The 27,805-nt window shown below is 36.8% G+C and overlaps 2 protein-coding genes across 2 annotated transcripts; one reads left to right on the plus strand and one right to left on the minus strand.

Moving 5' to 3' along the window:
- Positions 1-689: 689 nt before the first annotated feature.
- LOC145219921 (uncharacterized) lies at positions 690-19,170 on the minus strand. Its single transcript, XM_080087218.1, has 32 exons — positions 18,942-19,170; positions 18,325-18,457; positions 18,154-18,260; positions 17,171-17,269; positions 16,605-16,755; positions 16,275-16,342; positions 16,097-16,191; positions 15,944-16,012; positions 15,445-15,581; positions 14,647-14,777; positions 14,300-14,406; positions 12,932-13,062; positions 12,207-12,277; positions 11,956-12,084; positions 8,798-8,966; positions 8,159-8,289; positions 7,566-7,735; positions 7,146-7,288; positions 6,728-6,832; positions 6,214-6,340; positions 5,985-6,121; positions 4,989-5,151; positions 4,568-4,636; positions 4,342-4,502; positions 3,899-4,035; positions 3,566-3,660; positions 3,305-3,450; positions 2,737-2,902; positions 2,203-2,271; positions 2,020-2,140; positions 1,410-1,560; positions 690-965 (listed from the first exon to the last, which is right to left on the minus strand). Exons 1-32 carry the CDS (start codon positions 18,978-18,980, stop codon positions 814-816), a joined length of 3,879 nt encoding a protein of 1,292 aa, XP_079943344.1. The 5' UTR covers positions 18,981-19,170; the 3' UTR covers positions 690-813.
- A 1,196-nt stretch (positions 19,171-20,366) lies between these two features.
- Positions 20,367-26,130, plus strand: LOC145219922 (ectonucleotide pyrophosphatase/phosphodiesterase family member 7-like). The gene is made up of 6 exons (XM_080087219.1): positions 20,367-20,503; positions 20,635-20,765; positions 22,315-22,463; positions 22,863-23,051; positions 23,343-23,488; positions 25,956-26,130. Exons 1-6 carry the CDS (start codon positions 20,367-20,369, stop codon positions 26,128-26,130), a joined length of 927 nt encoding a protein of 308 aa, XP_079943345.1.
- Positions 26,131-27,805: the final 1,675 nt, after the last annotated feature.

Consider the following 27,805-nt stretch of genomic DNA (forward strand, 5'->3'; position numbering starts at 1 on the left):
TTGGGCGTCGCCAACACTTATAAGTGTATATAGTATACTTATACGCCTTGATGACTACCGATCGAGCACCTACTAGGACGCTCAAAAATAAGAGGCATAAAATGCAAATAATTATAGCAAAACTGTAAACATTTTTTGGGATTGTTTTGAGACTTTCAACGGTAAAGGCACGTGATCTCATCCACTTCAAGACAACGGATGAGATCTAGGTAAAATTTGCTGTCGTCCTGGGAGCCTACGGCTATTACAAAGCTTTTCACTGCATTCGAGCGAAAGTAATAAAGAAACATAGTTAACTCAATGCTCCTTATGTGCAATAACTACTATTGCGTCTCGACACGAAATGTAGCACATTAATGCAGCCCCGAACTCAATTATTGGTCAGTGGAATGATTTCGGTCTGTATATCCCTTGTACAGGCTAATGTCCACCGTGTTATTTCTTTAGCTTTTCCGCAAATGAGACAGGTTATCCACTAGTCGAGTGTCTTACAGATGCAGTCTAAGGGCTAAAAACTTGCCAAAAACCGTATAGCACACACGACTAAAAGTGTGTTGGTAATGTGTGAATCATAATATGCTGCAGTTTTGTATCAATTATTTTATTGCTTGCAATGCTCTAGTCTAGTGGAAGAGCTTAGCTCTCAACCGAAGTGGATTAAAGTACACAATAATAAGTTCACACGCAAAACACATCCGTCATTTTTTTCACAGTTTCAAGAACATAAATTTGCACATGGTAAAACGTACGACTCAGTTGCTATTTGCGTGAAAATTCCTCCATGCGTGGCAGGGCATTTTAAATTTAAAATCATTACAATTCGTCCCTCTTGGTGCTTCGTTTAGCTTCACGAAGAAAGCTGACAATGTCCTCTGCATCGTCAACAACAAAATCCCGTTCAAACTTGCCATTGTGGTAAAATTTGTACAAGGGAAACTTCTTTATCGAAAGATGATAGCAGACAACTAAAACAAACATAAAAATGTATTCAACAAAGTTCTAAACAAACTAGAAATTTCCAAAATTGAAATCCACGTTACCTGATATCTTTCCGTTTCCAAATAAGTAATAGTTCAATCGCTTTGATAACTAGTTTGGATTACATGGAACCCAAGACAAACAGAGCAGAAAGCCTTTGGACTTACAAGTAGCTTTAATTGAATTATATTAAAGTGCAGTTCCAAAATCATACTTTTATGTGGTATCACATTTTAATTATTCGACTTTTTAACACGTGCCCCTAACCTCGTCTTTTGAAAGGTGGTTTTGGCAAATAATGCTCAACCCAAACCATGCAGTTTGTAGTGGATAAAAATCAACACTTGGTTTGGCCAACAAAAGCGATGAAATAGATGTTACTTTGAGAAGACTATTTGTAAGTCAGACGATCAAAGCGGAAGAGATCTTACGCCCTTGCTCTGGTTCACGATGGCAGTCAACTGCTCCAAGAGCGACGTCGTTGTTGTCGCCAGTTAGAATCGAAGCAGCTTCGGCAAACTCCTCTCGTGCCTTCACACATCGATTGTAATGCAAAGAGTGAAACATGACGACTGAAGTTACCTGTGAAGTTGAACATAAACCAGCGGGTGACGCCATTTTACTTCGTTAATCAACCGTACTATAACACACCTGCATTCACCAAATATTGCAAATAAATATGAAGTAAAAAAGCCAAAATATGGTCATTGAGCAATAAGTATACAGTTATAGGTTGCCTATATGTTACAGGGAGTTATTTAACGGGGATTTTTATCGTTTGAATCAAGAGGATCAATGCGGAAATTTTAAAAGAGTTTAATAATGAAAGTCGCGGGGCAAAAACAACAGTAAAAAAATACGTAGACTTTCTTTGAGACCTTTTAAATACTTTAACAGTATTCTTTGTGAAACTATATAAGATTGTATGCCTTTGCGAATTTTTTGTCGACATATTTGAAAGTGGATAACTAACAGTTTAAGACGGTTATTATTGGTTGAACTGCATAAAAGTAAACTCCCAAACGGATGTATGTTACTCACGTGACCACTGACAAATTGGTCATAGGTGGAATTCCCCAAATGTGTGACGTATTTGCTTTCAGATGCGGGCAAGTCTTGCCAGGAAGTTGGTTTCTGTCGTTTTGCCAAGCCTTGGCGAGGACTGTGTACAAAACGCGATGAAACGTTTTTGTTCAACTTAAACAATTAAAAAGCAATTTAAACCTTTTCATAAACTCATAGAAGTCGCTTGCTCGCTTTGATCCCCGATATTCGTATTTCTTCTCCCCTTTGCTGCAGAAAAAATAATAAAAAGGTTTACTTTTGAATTCTTTTGTTGCTACGCGACGTAATAAATTTGAAATATGCTGTGAAAATGGTCTATATTGTTCTTTTAACGCTAGAAGGTTGTGTAACTCATAGTTCGCCTCCACCCGTTTCCTTGCTGGAGACTTTGTTTTTCGCTTATAGAAACAATGCATTATATAGACTTGACATAAGAAGTACAATGCCTGTATATTACCAATACAATCACCTCATGTTGAATACACCTTATTAGGACAAAACAGCTGACTCTTACCTAATCAACCCAATTATTGCTGACAAGTTGCAGCAATTTGGCGTGCACCGCGCATTAGCTAGTATATTTAAGGCCGGTTTGCCATGTAATACCTGCTTAAACAGGTCTGTAGCTCGAAACAGTTTGCATACTACTACTGGTTTAGCCGCCTTATGAAGCACCATGCAGAGGTAACTTACTGGAAGTATAGGAACGTTGGATAAGAATTCACTTCATATTTCTTTGCGATATCTCTCTCCCAGTCTCCGTTAATCACGGCAAGTTTTGATGGGATATTTTCGTCCCAAAGTCGGTCGGCGGCCTTCACGTATTCCGGTTTGATGGTATCCAGACATACCTTACACACTGTACATAAAAACATTGAGTATTAGTGTTTGTGTAAAAACTAGTTCAACTTCAAAGTGAATCTTCTCAGCTAGGATTGTTCATTAAATTTAAAGTTTGGTAAGTTTAGTCTTTAATGGTTAGCAGTGTGTTCTACTTGACGGCGCTTAAAACTATCCGGCAGGGTTTCACTCGGTGGTTTGTTTTCCCGTCGAACCCCAATCTTTCCCTTACACGGGTGGTTAGTTTTTAGGGTCCCCTCAACTGGTTCCACCATCGTTTCTATTACTATCGTGTACTATACGATTTCCTTCGGGTTAAGATTTTTCCGAAGTCTTTATCAAGTGGAAGACGTGCAGTTAACAGTATACAGTTTTGTGCTTACTAGGAAAAACAGCCCAAAGTGACCACAGTCATTCTTACTGTTAATATAGAAGAACACCATCACGTGACTGTGCCTTCTCAGGAAGCGTACAAAGTTTTCACGGTTGAGGTGTTCCACGTGACCGGACTCACTCATCCATTCAGCTCCAGAGTCACGTGGTCTCGGGTCATCGCTCTCAACGGGACTAAATAACAGAACTCGAAGCTAAATTAACCGTTCATGACATTGCCAAGTTTAAATTAAGGGCAAATGGTTAGTGTAAGTTAAGAAAATTAGAAAACATATTTTTAAAGACTCACTTGGACAGAAAGTTCAAGAAAGCCCGTTTTGATCTCTCTCCGTGGTACTTGAATCGTTTTTCACCGGAGCTGAAGTACCAAAATGTAGGATAACCCTGCAGCAGATACATATGTGATCAACAGAAAACATTTTCAGGCAAAGTTCACACACACAATCAGACGATTCCGGTTTATTGCATGCTTTTTCCCAAAACATCCGTTTTATTGCATAGCCAACCCCTCCAGGTGGTATATTGTAGTATTAGCAAATATTCTGGTTTGTGACATGTTTTAGTTACTAGTAAAATAAAACAAATTGGGAATTGAAGACCAATTGAGGTGACTTTTAGGTACCTTGATGTCGTAGTCCTGTACAAACGCTTGGTAACTTCTTGCATTAAAAATTGCCAGTATGAAATCAGGATGTTCTTCCTTAGCTTCAAGTGCAGCTTGGAAAAATGGGTCCTTGGCTGTTTTGCAAGCTCCACAGTCTGTACAACAGCAGTTAATTATATGTTAAGGTAGAGATAAGGTAAAAGTTCAAAGACCTTATGTAAGATAAGGTAAAAGTTAAAATTGCAACGAGGTCAAAAAAAATTGAAACCACTGTGAAAAATCAGTACTCGGGATAACATTGACCAGTCCAGGTCCATTTTAACTAAAGTCTGTTTGCGTTTGATAGATTTTGGATTCCTTGCCTAACTAAATCGTTTTGGTAATAATAAAGTGTTAAAACGTTTTTAATACAAAACTATCAACAAAATACAAAACAATTTAAAGCTCGTTTCAACATTTACTAGGAGAATAGAACATCACGAAAGCTTCTTTGGATTCGGACAGAAACGTTTCAAAGTTATCAGGATCCAGTGACGTCACTTCTTTAGGCTTAGTCAGATTGACGTCATCGTCCTCGGCCTTGTGGTCTCGTGGTTGTTGAGTCTTCGATTGGCCAGAAGAACTAAACATGGCAGCAAAAGGAAAATGTGCATTCATTCGAGAACAAGTTTATTTTAAGACTTTTACCCATCGTAAAATGCGACGACGCCTTCAGTGGTACGTGGTCCTCGATACACTTTGTCGAATTTGCCGTTTCTGCAAATAAATTTAAGTTTTTTTGCTTGTTTATTTTCAACAAGTTAACATTATTTTCTGTGCACAATATATTCGCTCTATTGTCAAATCCAAGTATCATTGACCGCCAAAGTTTAGAAATGTCTCAACTTATTTGGTTTTCCAAGCAAACAAAGAATACAAACATATGACGTCTTAGAAGTCACGACCAAATTAAACTTTTAGTGCCAACACAACAAAAATGTTAAGAAGCGGTGTAACTTGTCATATTCGGCAAAGCATGTTTGATTTTACATAAATCAGGTCTAGAACAGTAAGGGTCGTATTACCGAAATAAGTGTATGAAATTTTATCTATAATTTTATTGTACTACCTGAAACAAATCAATGTTGGGAACCCGGTGACGTCATATTTCTTCATCAGCTTTTTCGCCTTCTCGCCATTAATGGCCGCTAGCTGTGCTGAAGAGCCCTTTTCTGACAGAATGTCAGCAGCTTTGGCGAAGTCAGGCTTGAAGCGTTTGCAGTGTCCGCACCCTTATAAAACAAAAACAAAGCAATCTTAGCCATTAAGACCAAATTTACCACCTTTTTACTGACACAAATCAGTAGTTATAGAAAGGAATTTTTAAATCCAATTTTTTTAAATTAAGTTTTGATGCACAAGTTAAGTTGAAAAAAATTGAAATACATATTAATCCATTTCGTTTATTTATTTCCAAATTCGTAAAACCATCACCATAATTACTAGGGATGGGCCAAGCCGAGCCAGAACCCGAGTACTCGGTACCGAGCATCGCTGTTTTTGATGCTCGGTGCTCGGCCGAGCAGTTGCACAAACTGACCCGAGCGTTAAATTTGCATATTCATGCCCCGCTAACATACGTAACTAGTGTTCTAAAGGGTATCCAAGAAAAAAAACGAATGATTTTTCAAATGTATTAGATGGTGGGAAAACGCGTTCTTTATGGGCATGTACAGCTCAATAAAACACCGCCGGTGACCGGGGATTTTTTGTGACGTCATAATGCACCGAGCATTAGAGTGAGATGCTCGGTGCTCGACCAAACAGAACATTTGCAGTTTTGGCACATCCCTAATAATTACAGTGCTACCATTGTCAATAAATTTGTATGGAACTATACTCAGACAGAATGACTTAATAATTAACCAAAACAGCACCTTGTATGTCCACATATTTAGCATAATATTTAACAGACCTCCGTATTTTATACAAAGCTTTTAATAGCCTTGGGGTATCATGATTTAGACCGCTGTGAGTTAAAGCAAATTCAACCTTAAATTGCAATACACATAACGTTAATGTATTGTTATTAATTTGTTTCCATAGCCAATGTTAAATATCTTACAGTCCGTATAAAACATAACCATGACTTGGTCATGTTGCTTAATAAACTTTTTGAAGGATTTTCTTCTCAACTTTGTCACGTTACTACTGCTGGTGTCCCATCCCTCATCCGACTTAGGCTTGGCGATAAAAGTTGGCCTATAAAACAACACAAATTTTTTTACTATAAATCAAGACTTTTAACAATACGAAAAAGATTGTGTTTCTCCAATATATCAAGCACAAATTACTTTTTCATAAACTTTACAATATCTTCAGTTGTCGGTTTTCCATTATACGGATATTTGAAGAATCCCTTACGGAAATATGCATAAAACGGATGTGAGGTGATGTCGTATTTCTTCTTCAGCTTTTGACCTACATTAAAACAATAATTTCGACCTTAAAAACTATCGGAAACGGCAGATCGACCTACAAACGAACTGTATGTAAGTTATATGCAGATGAATCCGGTTAAACGCATCACCAATTTGCCCAGTCATTATGCATTTAGGTGGATTCGTCTGTATTACCACGAACATTTATTAGGTCGTGTTCATGCGTACAAACCCTCACTCGTATAAATCACAATATGCTATAGACGTGCAATTGAATTTTTATACGAGTGTGCCACGTTTGTCTGCAAAGAAGCGGTAGATATCCCTGTATATACGCTCTACCATCAGCGTTAAGAATATTTCTAATTAATATTTCAAAAAGCGTACTGTAAGTAAATGTATGGGGGTTGCTACTTATAACTTTAACCTTTAGCCAGATTGACTGCAGCTAAAGTAGCTTCTGGTCTCTCGTTGTCCAATATCTTTGCGGCCTCTTCATACATCTTCCGCTGTTGGTAGCAAACTGAACTGGCTGAAAAACAAACATCTATGATATAGCGAAAAACTGTTATAATGAAGCAAAAAAACTTTTAAATTATTCTGTTTTTTATTGTTTGGGCAACCGAGTAACCATACAGAAGCTCAAAAGGGTGCCAAAAAGGTGCGGTTGGTTTCTAGGTTTTCAAGTGGAGTAGGTATCTGAACTCATCTGATAATAATACGGCCTTTGGTTGAAAGTAGCCAGTAAAAAATGAGTGGCTGTCATTGTTATACAGGTTTCAAGATGTTTATACTTTATTCAACATAAATAGTAAAACAATACAATTTCGAATAATGTGACTTACTGTCTGAGTAGAAGACAACTAGCATGTCTTCTTGGTCTCTGGCAAACGCATCAAATCCAATATCCTCTAAATGATAAACATCTTCGGCAGATTCCTGCATTGACCAATCAGGATTAGGACGTTTCGATTCGGGTTTCTTGGGGCTAAAATCACAGACAATGTTATAGAATACGCTTAATCACTTCACATGGGTTCGAACCCCACCACAGGTTAGATTTATATAGAGTAGACTACGCCTTGCTATATGGGAATGCTTATAGTGACCGGCTGATTCGGTATAACGCCTTCAATATGCCTAGCATACTGTGATTTACATATTAGTGTGCCGTGATCGCTGGTCTGCATGAACGCTTCAGGGCTGATCCCAGCTACGAATTTAGGTTGCGAAAGTATTTAAATCAAACCAGATGAAAATCTTACTTTCTTAGGAAAGCCATTAGATCTTCTGTAGCACGGGATTTGGTATATTCGAATCGTTTCACTCCTCTCTCATACCACAGCAAGGTTGGAGTTCCCATTTCAGGTGTCCACATCCGGTAAATGTCGCTGCCATGCACGTCGCTGTCAATTACTGCCAGCTCGACCCCAAGCTGTTAAAACAGGTTGACAATAGTAAAGTCACGAAATGTGTTTGATTTTAAATGAGATTTTTGTAATACAGTAAAGCCAATGGCAGGTAACTGCGAAGAAATCCTGAATATACAACAATCGAAAAATCTAGCAGAAAATGACCTAGGCTATTTTCATGTACTTAAATATATGTTATGTATCTGTCGACGACTATGAGCCGAATTTGGCGATTTGATTTTGTGTATATTAAAGCAATAAAAATACTAACTTTGACAGATTTGGCGAGGCATGGATTTTCAGTTTGTTAATCCCAACAACTGGAGTGCTGTTTTTTGATCAGTTGTTTGTAGCCAATTATTTTGTGATTCCGTGTTTTATATTTACATTAGGGTCAAATAGTGCTGTTAACTTATAGACGTTAAATTAAATGTTCAAGATGCTACCTTTTCGTCTTTTGCTTGCTTTGCAGTATCGGCGAGATGTTGTCGTATTGACTGGCAGTTCGGGCACTCAACACTGTACGCGGTCACCAGAACCCGGGGATGTGAATGTACAAAGTTGCTCCATGTACTGCCTGAATACAACAATATAGGCTTGTTCCCAGAACTTGTTGACTGGAATTTGATGTGCATATGTAAACGTTATAAACTGCATGTATGGTGTATAGTCAGATATTCAGAATTGTGAAACCAATACTGTACTTGGTGATCTTGTGTAAAGACTTTGTGCGTGTAAGTGTTATATGAGTGTATATACAGCTAAATATTTAAGCTGTCTGCAGCCTAAATCTGCTCTAATAAGCTCTTTTAAATTATAATGAATGTCACATTAAAAAATCAGAAAAAGTCAAAGACTGTCATTCCTGCGTGTGCTATAAAAAATCAGAAAAAGTCAAAGACTGTCATTCCTGCGTGTGCTATAAAAAATCAGAAAAATCAAAGACTGTCATTCCTGCGTGTGCTATAAAAAATCAGAAAAAGTCAAAGACTGTCATTCCTGCGTGTGCTATAAAAAATCAGAAAAAGTCAAAGACTGTCATTCCTGCGTGTGCTATATTACTAAATCTGTAGTTGTTAAGCTACCTGTTAGTTTATGAAGTAGATCAGCATTAGGAATTCCATCCCAAAAGTCACTTTCGTTTCTCTCTGTTATTTTTTCGTCGGGCTCATCGTCTGCTAACGAAGCTTTTTCCATTTTCTCCAGGAATTCCACAAAATCCTTTTCCTGAAGATAAATCAACGTAAACTGTAATTATAATTCTAACAAGTTTACTTTAGGAAACTAAACGCGTCTGAACTAGCTAGGAAATATACTGTGTTGTTCTGCTTGATGGTAACTTAAGTACTGTATAACTGTTGTTGCATAAGTCCTTTAAGTTGTGATGATTTCTTTTTAAATGTTACCGATCAGCTAACAAATAACTGAAATTGGTAGATTGGGAAAACATGAAATAAGGTGAAGTTGAAACGGCGGTCATAAAATTTGCTATATACAATGTTTTTGGCACTTAAGTTGATATTTTATATTCAATATTTCATGTATGTTACTGACTGGTCACTAAAGCGAAAACTTCTACAGCACAAGACATAAATTCCAGCTAACAATTCAAAATCGGTTTGGCTTCAACATATTTATTCGCTTCATAGTAAGGCAATCGGGTACAAGGCATGACAAAAGTTCAATTTAAACAGGATTTCATTGATGTACTACTTCTTCTACACTCATAGTAAAGCAAACAGCGGTAATATATAATTCCTACATTACATCGAAGTCTATATATTTCATTAAGTTTCACTTGAAGGCGGTTACATAAATATACATGTAGTGTATTGTGTGATGTACATACTATTATGCTATGTACGATAGCATGATTACTAAATTAAAATGTCGTCGCGTAGCTTACAGTTGTGGTCGGGCATAGAAAACGTGCTTATTATTAAGGAAAAAATTTGAACTAGCTCGTTATTGGTACGTTAAATACGAAACAAGTGAACAGGTGTTCAGATACTAAATTTATATCGCAGTGAGATCCGTTTTTTGGCGATAATAGATGTAATGTACAGACAAAACCGGTTAATCGCAATTCGAATTTGTTCACCGTTTTGTCCCGATTAACCGGTTTAGTCTGTACACCGATAACACATGGTTGTGTGGGGAAGTATATCGTGGTAATCACTTCCAGTTCTTATGACACACAGTTGTGACGTTATGCATGATGACGTCACTGTATAACGTGACGTTTTAAGGGCGTACGAGTAGTATGACGTAAGATAAAGCATTTTAAACATTAGAGACGCCTATGAAAAAGGTAATCGCGACACCGTTAAAGTAAATTTGATTCATTCATAAAAATGTAAGCATATAACGAGATAAATTCAACTACGAGTTTGCTTCACAAAAAAAGAAGTTTACAAGTGTTGGTTTTTTCAAAATATTCTCTTTTATAATTAAGACTTCGATTTGTAGATGATTGAAACTATACGTAACAAAAATATAAATTTGGGCGCGTCACAAAAAATGATTGAAACTATAAGGCGGAAATTCATACAAAACTTTATTTCATATCACCGTTTTTTTAACCCTCTTTAGATTTCATACAAATTTGACTACACATAACAGTTCATAAACCTAGCAAAAATGTTAAGTATGGAAACAGTATGGAGTTGAAATATATGTTTGTATGTTGTTCCCAAACTAGGGCTTAAAAAACACTGGTTTAGATCAATTGCTTGCCAAACATTGCTTCAAGTGGGTCAAAAACATAATGTTTTCATCCCGTAACTTATCCTATAGGTATTTGCTAAGGGGGAAACATACGAAAATCACAATTGGGAACGATTTTATGGCACATTGGTAAATGACCTTGGCGGTCAGGGTCATTAAGCACGTGGTAGGTTTAAATTTTGGCGCGAAAAGTTGAGGGGAATGCGGTTTATTTACAAATGACATTTAAACGAAGGCCTGAGGTTAAAAAATGTAAGCATTTGATGATGAACATTTCATTTTAACCTCCTTACAACCAATACGTTTTTTTGTTCATTATTATTGTCATGTGTTCGCATTTATAATGCCAACGGTTTTAGATCAAGCTAGGTTTGTTACTGTAGGAGTACGAACATACGGTTGGCGTTTAATTTGTTCTAAAGTCAAACAAAAAAAAACACTACAGAACATAAGGCGTATAGATATCAAGGCTTAATTTTAAGGCTATATACTAGAGGCTATTATTAAGGCTACATCAAATTTTGACACCTTTAGCATGATGTCAAACAAACGAATTCATGTCCAAACAATCCAAAATGGGATTTTAGAAGATGTTTTCCAAATTAGCCTACTGCATAGTAAGCCCTTAAAATTTGTTCATATGGTACCGTAACAGACTTTTCCTAAACCACAAGAAAAAAACCTAGCAGTGCTACATATAGAAAAAAGATGAATTCTGTCGATTTTTTTAAATACTACATTTCCAGCTAAACATTCTACAGCTCAGTCTTTGCCACTCCCGTTTTTTCGGACATGAAGTCGACGAAGTCCGGTTCCTGTTTAAACCGGTTTAAACCGGACCAACGGCAAAGATGGGGCATCCACACCACCGAAGCACAAAGCAACCGATCAGTTGTTTGTAGCAGTCACCGAAAAATAAAATAAAAACACAACTTGGTTAGTTTGACTATGATAATGATGGAAGTTTATTTGCTATTAAATAATGAAGTTTAGATATATAAGTTTAATAATTCAATGGCTTTAATATGATGAGTTTTTTTTTTGTAGTTTCGTGTCCCAAAAGCAATTATAGATTCTATTCATTTAAATAGGATGATTTTTTTAATAAGCCCAAACTTGAAAGTCACGTTCATAATTTTTCAACTTCAACTCTTTGTTGAACATACAAAAACGTTTGAAAAACAGAATACAGTTCATCGCATAACTACGTTTCTGGCTTTTATTTGCAATTAACCGGTTTGTATTCGATGCCCTGGAGGATTTTCTTTCAAATGGCTACGATTGGGATTCCAGATCCTTATGCGATTAAGCGGAATATGCGGTTAACAGTTTTGTCTGCATATAGAAAAACTCATTTAAAGCAATTTTGGGGTTTGTATTCTAACTTATTAATGCCTCTAAACACTAAAACTCAATCTTTTAGGTTGTTTTAGCTGTTTTACTACATTCTACATGATAAAGTTTAGAATAAGCATGTACTAAAAGACCAACTACATCTACTCGGATAATACCGTACCTCTCGGCCACTTTGATACTTGGCGGGATTTTTCCCGTAAGACAAATAATAAAATGTGGGATATCCTTTGACGTCATAAACTTCGCAAGTGTCTTTACTCGTTGTACAATCTACAGCTCCAAACACCACCTAGTGGTAAAGAAACGTTTGTTGATTTATAGATAAGCAGTAGTAAAGATGTTAACATTACACATTAAAGTACATTTTTGACAAATATTTTTGCAAAATGTTGTTTATGGTGCAATTTTTACCTTTTTGTCTTCAGCAAACTTTGCTGCAGCATTCTGATATTCTGGTTTTGCTTTCTTGCAGTGACCACACCCTAAAAATAGCAAACATATTTCACATCTGTGGTCACTTTTTGGTTCAATAGTATTGTTAAATCAATTGCAGTGTATATTTTATTTCGATTGTTGGTTTCGGCCACAACTTCTATCTTGACACGATGCTTTGTTTCTAAAATACAATTTCGTTGTTATAGGAACGTTCACTGTACCCCAGGCCTATTTAAGGCGAAATACTAAGCATTTCCATTTGGGAAAGCGCAGGCTAGAAAAAGCAGGGATGCGGTGGGATTCGAATCCTCGGCAGGAGTCTTTCCGGAATCCGCGCCCTGCTTACTGAGCTACGAAAGGCTTAGCTGTAAACCCATCAAAAGTCGAACCACAAGCACCGTTGCCTGCCTTGTGGGAATGTTTAAATATGAAAGATACTGGTTGGGTCAAAAAAACGCCTGGGACAATTTGTTGTAAAATTGAAATAGTTGCTGAAAATTATAATCAGAACAGCATGTCGTGTTTCAGATATTTAGGCTACAAATCCCATTTTCAAGGTTTATTTATTTTATAGGTTTGCTAAACAATGAAGTAAGGTTGTAAACGTTTATAGGGGACATTTAGACTCAAAATACTTTTCAGGATTTAACTCTTTCATAGGCTTGAACCCTTTAAAGTACAGTGAACTTGATTATACTTACAGGGTGCATAGAACATTATGAGGGCGTGCTTCTTCTTTTTCACTCCAGCCTTGAACGTTGCGTCATCGTAATGTACTACGTCACTCTCCACTTCTGTCCATGGCTTTTCAGGTGGCGGTGGTGGCTTCGCACTGGTTTTTACATTTCACAAATTTAACAAGAGTTTCACGAAAGATACGGCTAGTTGAAAGTGGATTGTAATTGTAACCTGCTTTCATGACTTTGTATCATAATTTTGTGACATTGTATCATGATTTCGTGACTTAAAATCGGAAACCAAAATCGCATAGCCAAGGAGTGTGAAATTGTTTTAATCGCTTTTTAACACTTAAGCTATCAAATGGTATTTAAACATAGTCTTTTTCAGCGAGTTTAAAGCATAGACCAGGGCGGTCCAAGACTAAGTGAATGAAAGGCCATATTAGGGGTTTAAATACTTCGCGGGTCGCACAGGAGAAACGCTTTTGTAGCTAAGGGCTAAAATTTCTGTTCTAATTGCCTTTATGTTTTAAGACCTAAATATCATTACCGCTAAGCACATCTGCTAGCACTTAGTTACAACTGTTTCAAAGTTCCTGCAGGTGCCGATGGTTGCAACAAAGAGAATGTGTTTATGTTGTCACAAAGAATGGAAGCGTTCTTTCCGGCTCACAATGGATACCTTCTACTCGAGGAAGAGCGTATTATTTACTGCACTTGTTTCGATCGCGGGCGGCACAAAAGCTATGCTTTCAACCACCCTGACGGTTTAACATAGTCGATAATGTGCCGAAGGTGATCTTGGTACATGTAATTTTATAAAACATATAATTTTCTAAAACTTGTTTATATGAGTCTGTAAATCTGATTTATAAACTGACAAGTAGGCTGATGTAATATTTTTTGTCCTCACATATGCGTGCTTATATCAGGTATTGATTTTTTGTACGGCATCACGCCATCTCACAATCAAGCGTTTATAATTGGTACTTCACGAAATCAAATGTAACCAAAACCGGATACTGCTTGGCGAAGTGGTTCACGACTGTGCTATGCTATAATATGTTTCAAAAACAAGTTTGGAATAACTTCAAACCGCGTCTATGTGAAACTATCGTAACGTTTTTAGGTAATTGGTTGAAACAATATTTTTCAAATTTTTGGTAAAACGATATTTTTCTGAAGGTAAAAATGTAAAATCATAAGGCAACAGGGTATGCAAGGTGACCAAGCGTTTGGGCCTTTTAACATACACTCTATGTAAGTTTCGACTTGCCTGTTTGTTTGTTTTTCAATGAATATGTGCAGAGTACGAAATATAAGCGCTAAAGACTTGAATTCATAAATATGAAAACTATATTACAACCTTCAAAAACTTTTTTAACTTACTCTTTAATGTAGGCAATAATTCCGTCCTTGCTTCGGGTGAATGCTGACGATGCATCGTACTTCTGTTCCCCGTTTTCGAAGTATATGATAGTTGGGTAACCGGTAACCTATAACACACGGAATAAATAATCACACAAAGTCACTGGTCTTATAGGTTAACACAAATGCATTTTAGTACAGTGATTTAAAAGGTTTAACATATTACTGAAATTGCCTAATTTTACACTAATTAATTGACATGCACATTTGAGTGAAAAGAAAGACATTTTATGCGTTTTTAGCAGCTGTTGCAATACAACCCGGCGGAAAACGTCCCTTAAAAATAGTATTAAAAGCTATCAAGATACCTTAAAACGGTCGCCGATTTCTTTATATTTCGTGGCATCAAGCGCAGCCAGCATTTCTGGGGCCTCGTCCTCTTTCAGTTGAGTAGCAGCTAGATCCCAATCCGGCTTGAGTCTCTTACAATGTCCGCACCCTATAAAGCAAGCAAGTTTATTTCATATAAGTTGGCTATAAATAATACCCCTTAGTCCGCAAACCGGTTAAGAGTAAGCCCGAAGCATTTACTCGCTGCGTATTTAACATAAGACATACGAACTTTGTTGATGAAAATATGGATAATGTCGATTCTGTGCAATTATACATGAATTTTGCAGAAATTCTAATGAACGGTTAAAAATGCTAGTGGGTTCACTGATACATAATGAATGCTTGAAAGATAAAAAAAAACAGATTTAAAGGAACGGTCCATCTTTACTTGGCGTTGAGAATAACAATTATATGTGTCATTATTCGTACTTTGGCCTTGGGCAAATTGCACGCCGACAATGACCGAACGCACGAAGCGTTAGAACGGTATGTTTATCGAAAATCAAAACAAACCACACAGCAGTACGCCCTTTGCCCACTAAATTACCAACGGTCAATTGTTGCATTAAAAAAGTCAAACAGTAACACTGAACAAAAATCTTGATGACAGAACAAACTTATAAGATTTATGTGAAAATGTGTTAGTTGTCGTTGTCAATATTCACATGCTGGTTGATTAAACAGCTGATTAAATATGCAAAATAAGGCGTTAAAAGCAGGACATAATAATTATACAACAACTTTACCAGTTTTTACAGTTAAAACTGACTTACATGGGGCATAGAAGAAAACCATGACTTTTTCATTCTCAGCAATAAAGGAATCAAAGTTTTCAGCAGTCAGGTGATGGACATCATTTTCACTTTCTGCCCATTCGACTTCCGCCTCTTTGGGTTTTGGCTCACTAGGGCTGAAGGTCACAATATACAGTCATATTAGTCAATGTTTAGTTACCAAGTTATGGTGCAAAAGTTAGAGGTACATGGTCCAATAAAGTGCATAAACACAATGGTTATAAAAACTATAGATGTAATATATTTAGGGACACATAAAATGTAAAAAGCAAATGGAAACTTGATACTTTTGGGGCCTCATAAAACACACTTCTCAACTCTTGTATTATTTACAAAACACACAGTATTTATGTTAAAGAATACTGCACAAAACAGAAAACATTATTACATTAGTTGTAAGATAACACACCTTTTACATTTTTATAGACTACAAATATTTGACTCTAAATGAAATCTGTATTACATTATGTAAACTTACTCATTAAGCCAATCGATTAGTTCCTGTTTAGTGTGCCCGGCTGAGTATTCAAACTTTTGTTTTCCTTCACTGGAAATAAACAAAATGTGAACATGTAATAGGGTTTTGAGCGTCAGGATGCAAGAAAAGGGGCAAGGACAAAAAGAGGCTTACTCAAAGTAAATCGTCTTTGGAAAACCAGTAATGTTGTATTTTTCACGGATTGAAGCAGAATCTTTGTTGCCCTGAGCATCGATGCCAGCCATAATCTACAAACAAAAACATATTACATAATTGGCACCACACATTACTACTACAAATATTATGTGATGATTATGACTATTAAACTTACCACTTCACCTTTTTTTTCAGTTGCCACTTCAGAAAACACAGGCTTAAATCTCTTGCAAAAACCACACCCTGTAACAGAAACACTACTGTGAATGTAGGCATATACATTTAAAACACAGGTTTAACAATCTAGAAGTGGGTGAGTTGAGTTCATTTTGCCGGGCAAAACCGTAGCAGCACAATTATGCTAAAATATTCACCAAGCGGGATATAGCTGCGCAACGTTCAGACGCTAAAAAGCGCGATGAAGTTGAGGGCACAATTGGTGGACAGATGGTAGACACACTGCAGCTACACCATTACTACAAGTTTAAAAACATTCAAAACCTACAAGGTGCATAAAACATAACAAGCATGGGCTGGTTCTTTTTGATCAGTTTGTTCAGTTGTTTTTCTGATTCAATATGAACAACATCTTTCGCATCATCTTCCTCTTCCCAAGGACCATCTGATTTTGGATCCAATAGAAAAGCTTTCAGTGACTAGAAAAGTAATAAATCGATCTTGATTTACCAGTATTAAAAAACCATTGCAATCTTAGATATTGATCATAAACATATCGAGAAGATTTCATTCAAAACTTACACACAAAACTAAAACAGTAGTCTGGATGATTTTAAACAATTGCAAAAAATGTAATAAATACCGAATCACAAATGAAGCCTATCCTATATTCTAATTCAATACATATTTTATATTCTTTTATATATTTATATTCTAATTATATTCTAGTTCATTCTGTATTCTGGATAATCATGAGAAAAATCTTGATGAAATGGAATTTCTTCATATACACCTGATAGCAATGTAATATAACACTACTAATATTTAATACATATTGGAGTGTAATATGAAACAGAATGTTATGATCTTTATAGGCCGACCTAGCTCACATACCTTGACAGTATATCTTCGATCATAAATTGAACTAAATTCTCCATCCTTGTAATGTTGCAACTGTACTGGGCTTGGAGCAGCTTTTTGCTTCTTACAAAGCTAAAAAAGTACATTGAACAATAACCATCAACCATGTTACATTGAACAATAACCATCAACCATAAAAAGCGCATGTTAGTAAAAAAATTCAGTGTACATCTCAGGACAGTGTACACTGTTTTGGTCCATCAGGGCAAGCGGTGTCAGGACATTGACCATATTGGTTAGTTTAGCCAGTACATGACACTCAAGTTTGTTGGAAGTAGAAGGCTATCTTATAAGTAAAACAGTGTACACATTGTGTGTAGCGTAATTGCGATGTAATGTCTAAATCAGTAATTCTTAAACTGTGTGGCATGTCAGAGAGATTTCCTGGTGTGCCGCAAAATTGTAAAATCTCTATTTTAAAGTACAAACATTCAGTGGTGCTTCAGGACTTCATGACAAAATATATACTGGTGTGCATATCAACCTTTCAAAGCTTATATTTTTGTTATTGGTAATAAAAAGCATCATTACCTATCACATTAAAGTTGAAAATTACCATTTTTTAACCGGTCACGTCTAAAACTGCGGGCCCACTTGGATCACTTGGCCCGCTTGGCCCAGCACTTTATGCAATTGAAAAACTGCGGGCCCACTATATCCAGTGCTTCATGCTTGTCGCGTCTCTTGCAGTATAAAAACTGCGGGCCTGCTATATCCAGTGCTTGTCGCGTCTCTTGCAAGGAAAAACTCCGGGCCCATAATATCCAAAGTGTTCGGCCAAGCGGGCCAAGTGAGCCAAGCGGGCCCGCAGTTTTAGACATGACCCTTTTTTAACAACTTTTGTTATGTTTACCTGGGAAGTGTGCCACAGAAGAAAATTTTAGTTCTTCAATGCGCCACATGCTTAAAAAGTTTGAGAACCACTGGTCTAAATGCTTCTACATTAAAACCTTTACCTTTTTGCCTTCTTTTGTGCTACAGTCCACCCATGCCAATGTAGCAGTACCTTTCATTTCCGTAGCACATTCCCCATATACGTCGAATGATTTTGTAGCAGCATTCTCTGTCAATTATAATCAATTTAGGTATAAGATTGATATTGAAACCTGTGAAACCCATAACCTTACCATCATTGGCAAACATGACCATTACATTTGTTTTTGTTCTCAAAAGTTTTTTGAAACTTTTTACTCCATCTATTTCTTGTATCCATTTGGTGTTTGCCTTGTTCTTCCCAGCATAGCAATAACTTGACAATGTCTAAACACAATTTGTTTCAATTTTCATGTATTTTTGTAGCACCTAATCCAAGGACATTTATGACATGATTTCTTTTGTTTGGGCATGTATCAGTGTGGGATTCAGCCGGTTCTCACCGATTCTATAAAACCGTCTCACGAAATTTTATAAGATTAGCGAACCATTTAGCATGGTTAGTTATAGTTGCTGCCAATGGACTTTTTGTAACAGAATCGACTGAAAAATAAGACTTTTGTGAGAGAACCGGCTGAGGAAAATTTGAACCCCACCACTGCATCTTATGTGAAAATTCCATTTGGTATGAAAATTCCAAACCTGTAGTCAGGTTAGAAATAATAGCTAACAAAGTAATTATAAATCGGCAACTTTTACTTTTTTGTAAAACTTTTACTCTAAACTTTTTTGTAAAACTTTTACTCTAACAAATGTAAAAATGTATTAGTTTGTTGTTTAAATCCTACTAAAATGTATTGTTTTCACTTGCCAGAATTCCAATCACAAGGACGCTGCGATGAGGTAACATTGTAAGGCTCCAAAAACCTTCCGGCTATGCTGTTTGAAAACTGACACAGACACAAACTGCTAAACTGCCCTATTCAACTTTTGTACACGTAAAATATCCTCGTTTAGTTTTAAATGAATTGTAATTAAAGATCCTAACCAAAATTTCTTGTTTCAAATCTTTCACTACGTTTAAATTGAACAACTTTAACAAAAGATTTGAAAACCGGTTTTATTTCACGTAAATTTGTATTCATCAGAGTGATGTAAGCATAAAACTTCCGGTTTTCGCGACACGTGTTTTCCCACGTTCGCAACACAAAAAAATACTTTCAATAAAATAGTATTAGCCGAAGTATGACAAAGTTATTAATATAAATTAGTAAATGAAAGTTCCCAAATCACCCAATTTAGATGAAAAGTACAATACACATGGGAGACGGGTTGCATGCAGGAAAAGATCTTTTTTCAATCCCAGATAAATTGAGTTTTTTAGTCAGAAAATACATAATTACCTATTTTATTTAAGTGTTTTGTCCCCTCAACAAAAAGTTTGAAAAGGGTTCGTTTCAAATGTTTAGTGTTGCTAGGGCCTGTAGGCCTATATATTCTTAATGAAAAGGTTTGTTTTATTCATAATCACCGACAAAACGCCTGGAAAACTAACTCTTTTACTTAATTTGTTTTGATGGTATTTTTTCATCTTTTCCCAATGTGATAAAAGTAGCAATAGCATTGCACGCCAAGTCCAAGGTGACTGTGGGCATGCTCGGACCTTGACTGTTTCACCATTCCACCCACGTATTTCGACATAGCCTATACGTACAATCAAGTTATAGTCCTTTTCAAAACATTTTGGTTTCCAAAGTAGGTGAGGATCTGCAATATTACAATAGAATCGGCCGCGAATGTTGACATATGTAATTTTATTTCTCTAATGCAAAATAAAGGGCGTTATTTACATTCACCATGCCAGCAATGGCATACGATATGCTTCCGGTTAGGTTAAAACAACAACATATGTGCGTTCTTAAATGTCTTTTGTAATTAATTAGCTATAGTTTCTGTAGTCGGGACGTTATAACCCCACAGAGATCATAGCCTAGGCTAGGTGCAATGCGGGTAAATAAATGTGAAAAAGGCCAGACCGCAACTTTATTGGGCGTACGTACAGTAGCTCGTTTCAAACATTGCAAACAAATTGCGATAGAGATGTAAGGCGCATATACTTCGGTCGAAACTTAAAAGACATATATCGATTAAAAATGCGTTTGCGAACGAGTTCTGTGGATAACACCATGACAAACTTAATATAATTGTGAAAGAAAATAGTAGATGATGGGTGTGTTTTTTGGTTAAATGATAGGTTATTCTGCTATTACAGTCTTGCTGTTGTAACGTGTATTCAATGAGTTGTTTGACACTCCGTGCTAGTAATCAAACAGTCGACAGGGGTATATTTCTTGTTGTTATATTTCTTTGTGTGGTATCGCTGAACCTGGCTAGCGCAAGCAAGTTGTTGTTGGTCATTTTTGACGGAACTGGGTAAGTTTTACTTGTGATACTTCGCTCTTGTTTTATCGGGAATGATAGAAAATGTTTATAACTTAAAGACATCTTGAACTAAGTGGTGAAAAACACTAAACATTTCCTCAAAGATTTGTGTTGTTTTGTAGACATTACTATGCTGGTCACAAGGACCAGATACCGGCATTTAAACACCTCCAAGATAATGGAGTTTGGGCGAAATATATGAAGCCCCCTTTTCCAACCTATACCAACCCTTGTCATGAAACATTGGCCACAGGTAAACGCCATATGACTTTAAGCAGTTGGTTCTGTGATACGAAATACAAATTTGCATTTGCCTCTTGAGATTTTAAACTGCACTTGGGCTTGAAAGTTTTATGCTTGGCGACAATACAAGAGCAATTAAACAAAAAGTAACAAAGTGTATTACAAAAATGTTAACAACAGAAATTTCTTTTGTCTCAAATCTGTACATGAAGTGCTCGTGAAACATAAAGTAAACATGCTTTAACACGGTACATAAGTGCTGAAAACGCAAAAAAGTACAAAGTTTATTATTAACACAGTCATAGGCGAGTAGGCGGTGTGGCGCTGCCACCTTGGGTTTATACCACTGTATCAGTGGCTTATACAGCACGGTGGCGGCCACCGTGGATATTTTGGTTGGTTTGTAGCGATTTTGCACGAAACATCGTAAAATCTACAGAAAAACAGAATAGATTTTGCTTTGAAAACAAGCGTGTTGCCAAAAAAGTCACAAACGTTCCTTAAAACCACAAAATTGTTTGTACCTTCATTATGACGTCAACTCCCAACTGTTTGCGCACAATGGTAATGTTTTGTAATAATGGTTATTTCGGGTGATACAAAGCAACAAACACTTGACGCAACATTTTTTGCACGTTGCTGAACCAACGATAAACGTTACAGCAATGTGTTCCAAAATATTTCAAATTTTTCGTTTCATTTCATTTTAAATAACGTTGCATTCTATTGGAAGTTTGTTGAGATTTAGGTTAAGGATCTCGTGGCTGAACGCATTAGTGACGTCACACTCAATGTGACGTCATAATTTTCGTTCGCCACATTGTATTTTCGTGAAACTTGGCGCCTATGAACACAGTTATGCGATAGAAAACGGTTAACTGGTGACAGTCAATAGACTTTTTGTAACAGAACCGGATAAAAAATATGACTTTCGTGACAGAACCGACTGGCAAAAAAAGTTAATCCCACCACGGACTAAAACATATGTTAGCCTATTGGCGGTTGTGATGTATATAGAACTACTTTGCTAGACATTATTTGGCTTTAAAAAGTGATCTGAATAAATTTATGGGTGTAGAATGATATGTTACCATTTGGCAGGTTTTGTACGTTTATTGTTTGCAAACAAGTGGCCAAAATAAAGTTAGAAACCTTTTGGTGAATGGGACAATATGGGATAAAACCTGTACGTTTACATCAGTAATTTACAAAAATCACGACACTTGGCAGCAATAGACGATATCAGGGGCAAGGGCTCAAGTTAACGTGAACAAAATACAATACAATAATGCGGCCGTCAATAGTAAGGTTGTGGACCCTTGAGCTATAGGCGATAGTGTTTACTTTTGCATTGCAGGAAAGTTATAGTTGCAGCTACTCGAAAATAAGCTACTGAAACTTCTAAAAATGCTGACGGTTAATTATGGCTATCAGGGTTGGAGTAAAGGATTAGTATTTGCAGTAGAAGTTTAATTCTCTTTGTCAACCCATCCTAAAAGATAAACTAATGGCCATAACACTGCACTTTTATTGCGACCATTCTCGCACTATTTTCACAGGGCTTTATGTCGAGTCGCACGGCGTGACCACCAACTGCAAAATGAGTCTGAGTGAGCCACCGCCAGGTTTGAACTATTACCCGACATACTTGGATGATGAATGGTGGGATAAGGGTGGAGAACCGATATGGATAACCGCTGTAAAACAGGTATTGGTGTCAGAGTCTAAGGAAAAGCAAAATTGTTCCTTGAAACATAAAAAATAAGCATTAGATAAAATAATTAGGCTACGCCACGCCATTAGTGTATATAGTGTTTTCTTTTGGAAATTCCAAAAGTCTCATATTTTGCGAACAATATTTGCGTAACTTTGGGCCCTTTTGACAAATATCATTACATTGATTGAAACCAAGATAAGCGGCATGAAAAAAAGATGATTTATTTTAATTTGCTTTCTAAATGTGGTGTTTAGAGACGTTTAGAAATGCTTTGTGTGTAACTTTTCCCTGTCCCAAAACCAAATTTCACGAGAAATTAGCAGTAGCTTATATCAGCCTGTGTTCAGATTAAAAAATGGTAAGCCTGTACATTTATTTAATTCCGTAAAGGGTTTGAAAAGCGGAGGTCACCATTATCCTGGGAGTTATGCAAAGATAGGGGGCCGAACAGCTACATTGCGTGTCCCGTTGATCCCTGAAACAGCGACAACTGAAGTAGGCTGGAGGAGTCACGTGGACAGCTTTATGTCATGGTTTACTGAACAGGGCTTGGACTTTATAGCAGCTTACTTTCCCCACGTAAGTTATGTAGTAGCCTACATTTATTAACTTTGTGCAATTTAGTGGGCTATTATCACAGATTCGCCGGAATCAATCATGCGGTGGGATTCGAATCCACTAAGTGCAGCATTTTCCTCATACACTCGACTATTTATTTTCAGCCAAAACAGTTTCAACGTAATTTAACCCAGTCACGAAATTAACCAGGTGTAAAATCTCGACTTTTGAATGAATAATAAAAAACGTAATAGGTTACCGATTAACTAATCACGAGAGGATAGCTAAAGCTCAACATTTTATATTTTTAAGCCAGACGATCTCAGCCACATATATGGGCCCTGGTCCGAGATTGTCGCAAATGAAACAATGTCAAAAGTGAACAGGACAATTTTCTATCTGTTGGAGAAAGTGAAACAGTCTGGACTTCAGGATCAACTCGATATAATCATCACAAGGTTAATGTTGTTCAGTAAAAAAGCATAAGCCTACATAAAAACCAATAACAAAGTGTGATAGATTTAAGTCCATACAAGCTATATACTCCACGATAAAAAGTTTTGGTAAGATTAACTTAGTTATGATTATCAATCCAAGTTAAATTTTGTTCGACAAACAATGTTTCTGAAGTAAACATCCTGTCAAGCCGGAGCCATTGAAGACGCCATACCGAATCAAATCAGTCTCGCAAGCATTTCCACGGGGCAAGGCGTAGGCATAGCAAAATCTAGCCTCCACCAGGCCTGGCGAACTATAATTTATAGACGGGGTTGCCATCGACTTGAAACCAAAAATAAGGACAATCGAAAAATGAAATTTTCACACAAAACAAACGTTTTTGGACAAATCTTTTGCAGTTATACGAGCCATGACATATCATATGCAATATTTTGGCAGAAACAATCTGTTCCAGCCACTTCTTGTTCGTAGAAAATACTAAGTGCAACTCACAACAGCTCAGGTCTAGGTTTACTTTTACTTGTAGCGGGGATTTGACCAGTAATTGTTGAAAATAAGACAAAAGAAAGGCTCAAGTCAAAAATAAGGACATTTCTTAGAAATAAGGATAATAAACTTTTCTAAGACATAGCCCTTCAAAGTAAGGACAAATCTTAGAAATATGGACGGTATGGCAACCCTGTTTATAGATGATATCGTGATCGTTGGTCTACATCAGGGGTGGGCAAACTTTTCAGTGCAAGGGCCGCATTCAAAAGTTTTTAATCTTATCGGGCCGCATGGTATTTCACAAACGGCCGCCAATTGCTTGCTTGTTGTTTTGTTTTAAAACAACTGATGTAAAGGATAAGGTTTGTATCATATATATACCATTTAAAGTCGCCTAAGATGCTCTGATTAAAAATCTAACTTGTGCACAAGTTTAACTGAACGGAGCTAACTGTTTATGACGTTATAAACTGTATTGTGGCGATTGCAGTGCCCGTTTTTTCGCATTGTTTGCACATAATAAGCGGATAAAAAGCCTGGCGCATATGGTTACTAGACTGGTAATGTTTTTTCCAGTCCCACGAAATCTGTTTTAGCAGTTTGAAAATCAAAATATTTAGCAAAATAGATTGCGGCCGCAGGTTGTGCACCCCTGCGCAAAATTATTACATAGTATATTTTCAGCTTTATGCAAATACGTTTGTTCATGATTGTACAAACAGTGGTTGAAACGCTACAATTGTAATTGTTTCAAAAAAACAAGCGTTTGTTGCAACAACGGCTGAACCACGTTTTTTGTTAATGAAGTCCTTGTGTCAAAGTTTGGGCGTCAACAGTGCAAAGTGGGCTGTATTTGAAAACGTGAATCGCTTTTACTTTTATCGAACGAAGAAATTGTGTCAAGTGACGATTTGCATAATAACGTGGCAGGCTAAAGCACGTGAAAAGTATCTGTGTTTAGTTCCAAAGTATCGTACGGGTACAGATACTGCACATGGTATTGGTATCGGCAAGTCGCACCCCCGGTATTTTTAAAACTCTGCGCCTGTGCTCATAGTACTATTCAGCGTTACTCGGAAACATTTGGCGGGCCGCATGAACTCCTTTGCCGGGCCGCATGCGGCCCGCGGGCCGTAGTTTGCCCACCCCTGGTCTACATGAACGTTTATTAGCTGTTTTTTAACTATTCACGAAACGCATGCTTCAAAGTTGCAATGTTTGATTTGGCTAAGATTACCATATCTGCAGGAGTAAAATTCCGGACGGTTTTAATATCTTAGGCGACAAATACGTAATAAAGCATACTGTTACCAACTTCAACAGTTTAATTTTTGACAAAATAGCATTGCTATTACAGAGATAAGAGCGCAGTTTTGTTTTTTAATTAGGTTGCAAAACAGATTTATTATAGGATCGGTCCATTTAACAGATTACCATAGGCATATACAACTTTAAAGACGCAAAAATTAAACAAATCGCTTTTAAATCATGATGGTAATTTGTTTTGTATGAATGTAGGTAGTTTCATACATTAAAAACAGTTGAACGTAAACTTTTGAGCTCCGCGGAAATAGAATAGGAAAAACTGCTGCAGGCTACAAAACGCTAAAATTCCGGTGGTTAAAATCAGAGAGTCGAACCGGTTTATTTCTTTAACCGAACCGCCAATTACAATTTTCGTAAAACCATTAAAAATGCAGTCTGTATTATATTTTGTCATTTTTTTCTTCAACTGCAAGATACGCGAGATGACAGCTATTAGGCTATAGGGCGTATCAAAAAAAAAAAAACAGTGCACGTTTAAAATTCTTTTGGAGTTTCCATGTAGATGATGGGTTGAATTCAAATTAAACGAAAGGGGTTTAGCCTAATTTGCCCGAACCGGAACAAAACCTCAACCCGCAAACGTTTAAATGCTGGTGATATTTATAGGCTACATTAAAAATTAGCACATTCCCAATGATATCGTCTTTGCAGCGACCATGGGTTGGCAGAGGTGGACACAAGCATTACCGAAGATGAAGCTATTTCTGTGTTGAAACACGTCGACGCCAGCCAGCTCGACTATCTATACGTCATGGGAACAAACGCTTTTATCGAACCTAAACCAGGGCAACTGATGGAAGTGTACAGAAAACTGAAAGGTCGGTAGACTGGGCTTCGTCAAATGATACCTTTGCCGTTCATTGGATATTCCTAAGAGTTTCTTTAGAAGTCATACAATGCTGCGGAACAAAGTTTTTTTTAGTGCCATGGAGTCCTTTCAACTAGCGAATAAATTCAACTTAACTACATGTAAAGTTTTTGTGCAATATTTCAGTTCCAAACAGTCTTTTTTGCCGATTTTGATAAACCATTAATGTTGGCAAGTTGCAAGGCAACTATTGAGAAACACAACAGTGAGCCAGATTTATTTTGTTTTGCAGCGGCCAACTTAAAAATGGACGTTTACCTGAAAGACGAACTACCTGAGCGCTGGCATTTCAAACACGAGAGAGTCACATCGATTTTTCTAGTTGCACACAAAGGCTATAAAATATATGAGGTACAAATGCTCATGGATTGTTTTCGGGAGCTTTTTTTCAACCGAAACAAACCTCGTTTTAACACAGTATCACCTACAATAGTTTATATTTTTTGTGAAGCATGGCCATAGGATTGAAAAGTCATAACCATTTTAGTTTGTCGGGCTGTAGTTAAATTATTATGTGTTGTGTTACCGTGAAGTGAGGATTAGTTTTGTTAACTTGATAAGTTTGATACTGAAACTAAGTTAACCAAGAATGTGGAGATGGTGTTTAGGATCTAGAAAAGAAAGTTGTTTTTAAAGATAAATTACTGGAAGATCATTATTTGTCATAACGAAAGTCCATTTTTTCTCATAAACTGTAACAGGGTCAAATCAAGTAGTAAGTGCATTTCAAAAAATAAAATCGAAGACATGTAGGTCGCATTTAGTTGGTCGGCCGCTTTTTGTTTGTACAACCGACAACAAGCATCATTTTTTTTCAATTCTGAACTAAAAGGAAGTTGATTGAGACACCACGAGTATTTTAATGGTGTCGGAGCCATGCGATTTTGTCTATTCCAGTAAGAAAAACTTGTCACAAGCAACAGTCACTATTTCTACAGATGTTTCCTGGTTATCACGATGAAAAGGGTCAACATGGATACGACAATAATATCAGCGACATGTGGGCAATCTTTTTCGCCTTAGGACCTTCGTTCAAGGTACAACAATACATTAACAGGATTTTTAAGCAAAATACTTACACCAAATTTGCCAAGCATGTGCGAACTGGGACTCATAAATAAATTTGGTATTCAATCACAGAATCGCGTTTTTGCCTAACGTCGTCTATGCAACTCCACTACTCTCTCGATTAGGCTACATCAGACAATATCTGCTTAAATACAAAAGAATTAACAGGCAAATCACAGAACCTATTTTGACTCAAGCTAACAATTGCTTCATATTACAATAACCGCCTTTATAGTTAGTTTGTAGACAAACTTTTCAAACAAAGGAATACAACTATTTATGTCATTACAACACAGGAAAACAATTTAGTTGTGAACAATAATAAAAGTCATAAGTGTCGGAAAGTCAAATGCTACAAAACACATTCTGTTTTAGAAAAACCTTATAATCGAAGGATTCGACTCGATTCACGTCTACCCCTTAATGGCGCACTTGCTTGGATTAAATCCTGCTCCGAATAACGGGTCATTGCAAGTTCTTTCTCCAATTCTTGTAGAAGGACGACAACCAATTTCCACAACCTGGTACATTTCATCAACAGTTCTGTTTTTTTTTTTTTTTTTTT

This window comes from Phallusia mammillata, chromosome 3, assembly GCF_965637545.1.
Source record: "Phallusia mammillata chromosome 3, kaPhaMamm4.hap1.1, whole genome shotgun sequence".
NCBI classification, from domain to species: domain Eukaryota; kingdom Metazoa; phylum Chordata; class Ascidiacea; order Phlebobranchia; family Ascidiidae; genus Phallusia; species Phallusia mammillata.

Excerpts from the sequence above, each read along its gene's own strand:
- LOC145219921 (XM_080087218.1), bottom strand. The coding sequence starts at position 18,980 with ATGTTACCTCATCGCAGCGTCCTTGTGATTGGAATTCTG. Across the intron at positions 16,343-16,604 it reads TGTTATGTTTTATGCACCTT|GGTGTGGTTTTTGCAAGAGA; the intron begins GTAGGTTTTGAA and ends TTTCTGTTACAG. Across the intron at positions 966-1,409 it reads TCGTGAACCAGAGCAAGGGC|TTGTCTGCTATCATCTTTCG; the intron begins GTAAGATCTCTT and ends TGTTTGTTTTAG.
- LOC145219922 (XM_080087219.1), top strand. The coding sequence starts at position 20,367 with ATGAGTTGTTTGACACTCCGTGCTAGTAATCAAACAGTCGACAGGGGT. Across the intron at positions 20,504-20,634 it reads GTCATTTTTGACGGAACTGG|ACATTACTATGCTGGTCACA; the intron begins GTAAGTTTTACT and ends GTTGTTTTGTAG. Across the intron at positions 20,766-22,314 it reads TCATGAAACATTGGCCACAG|GGCTTTATGTCGAGTCGCAC; the intron begins GTAAACGCCATA and ends CTATTTTCACAG.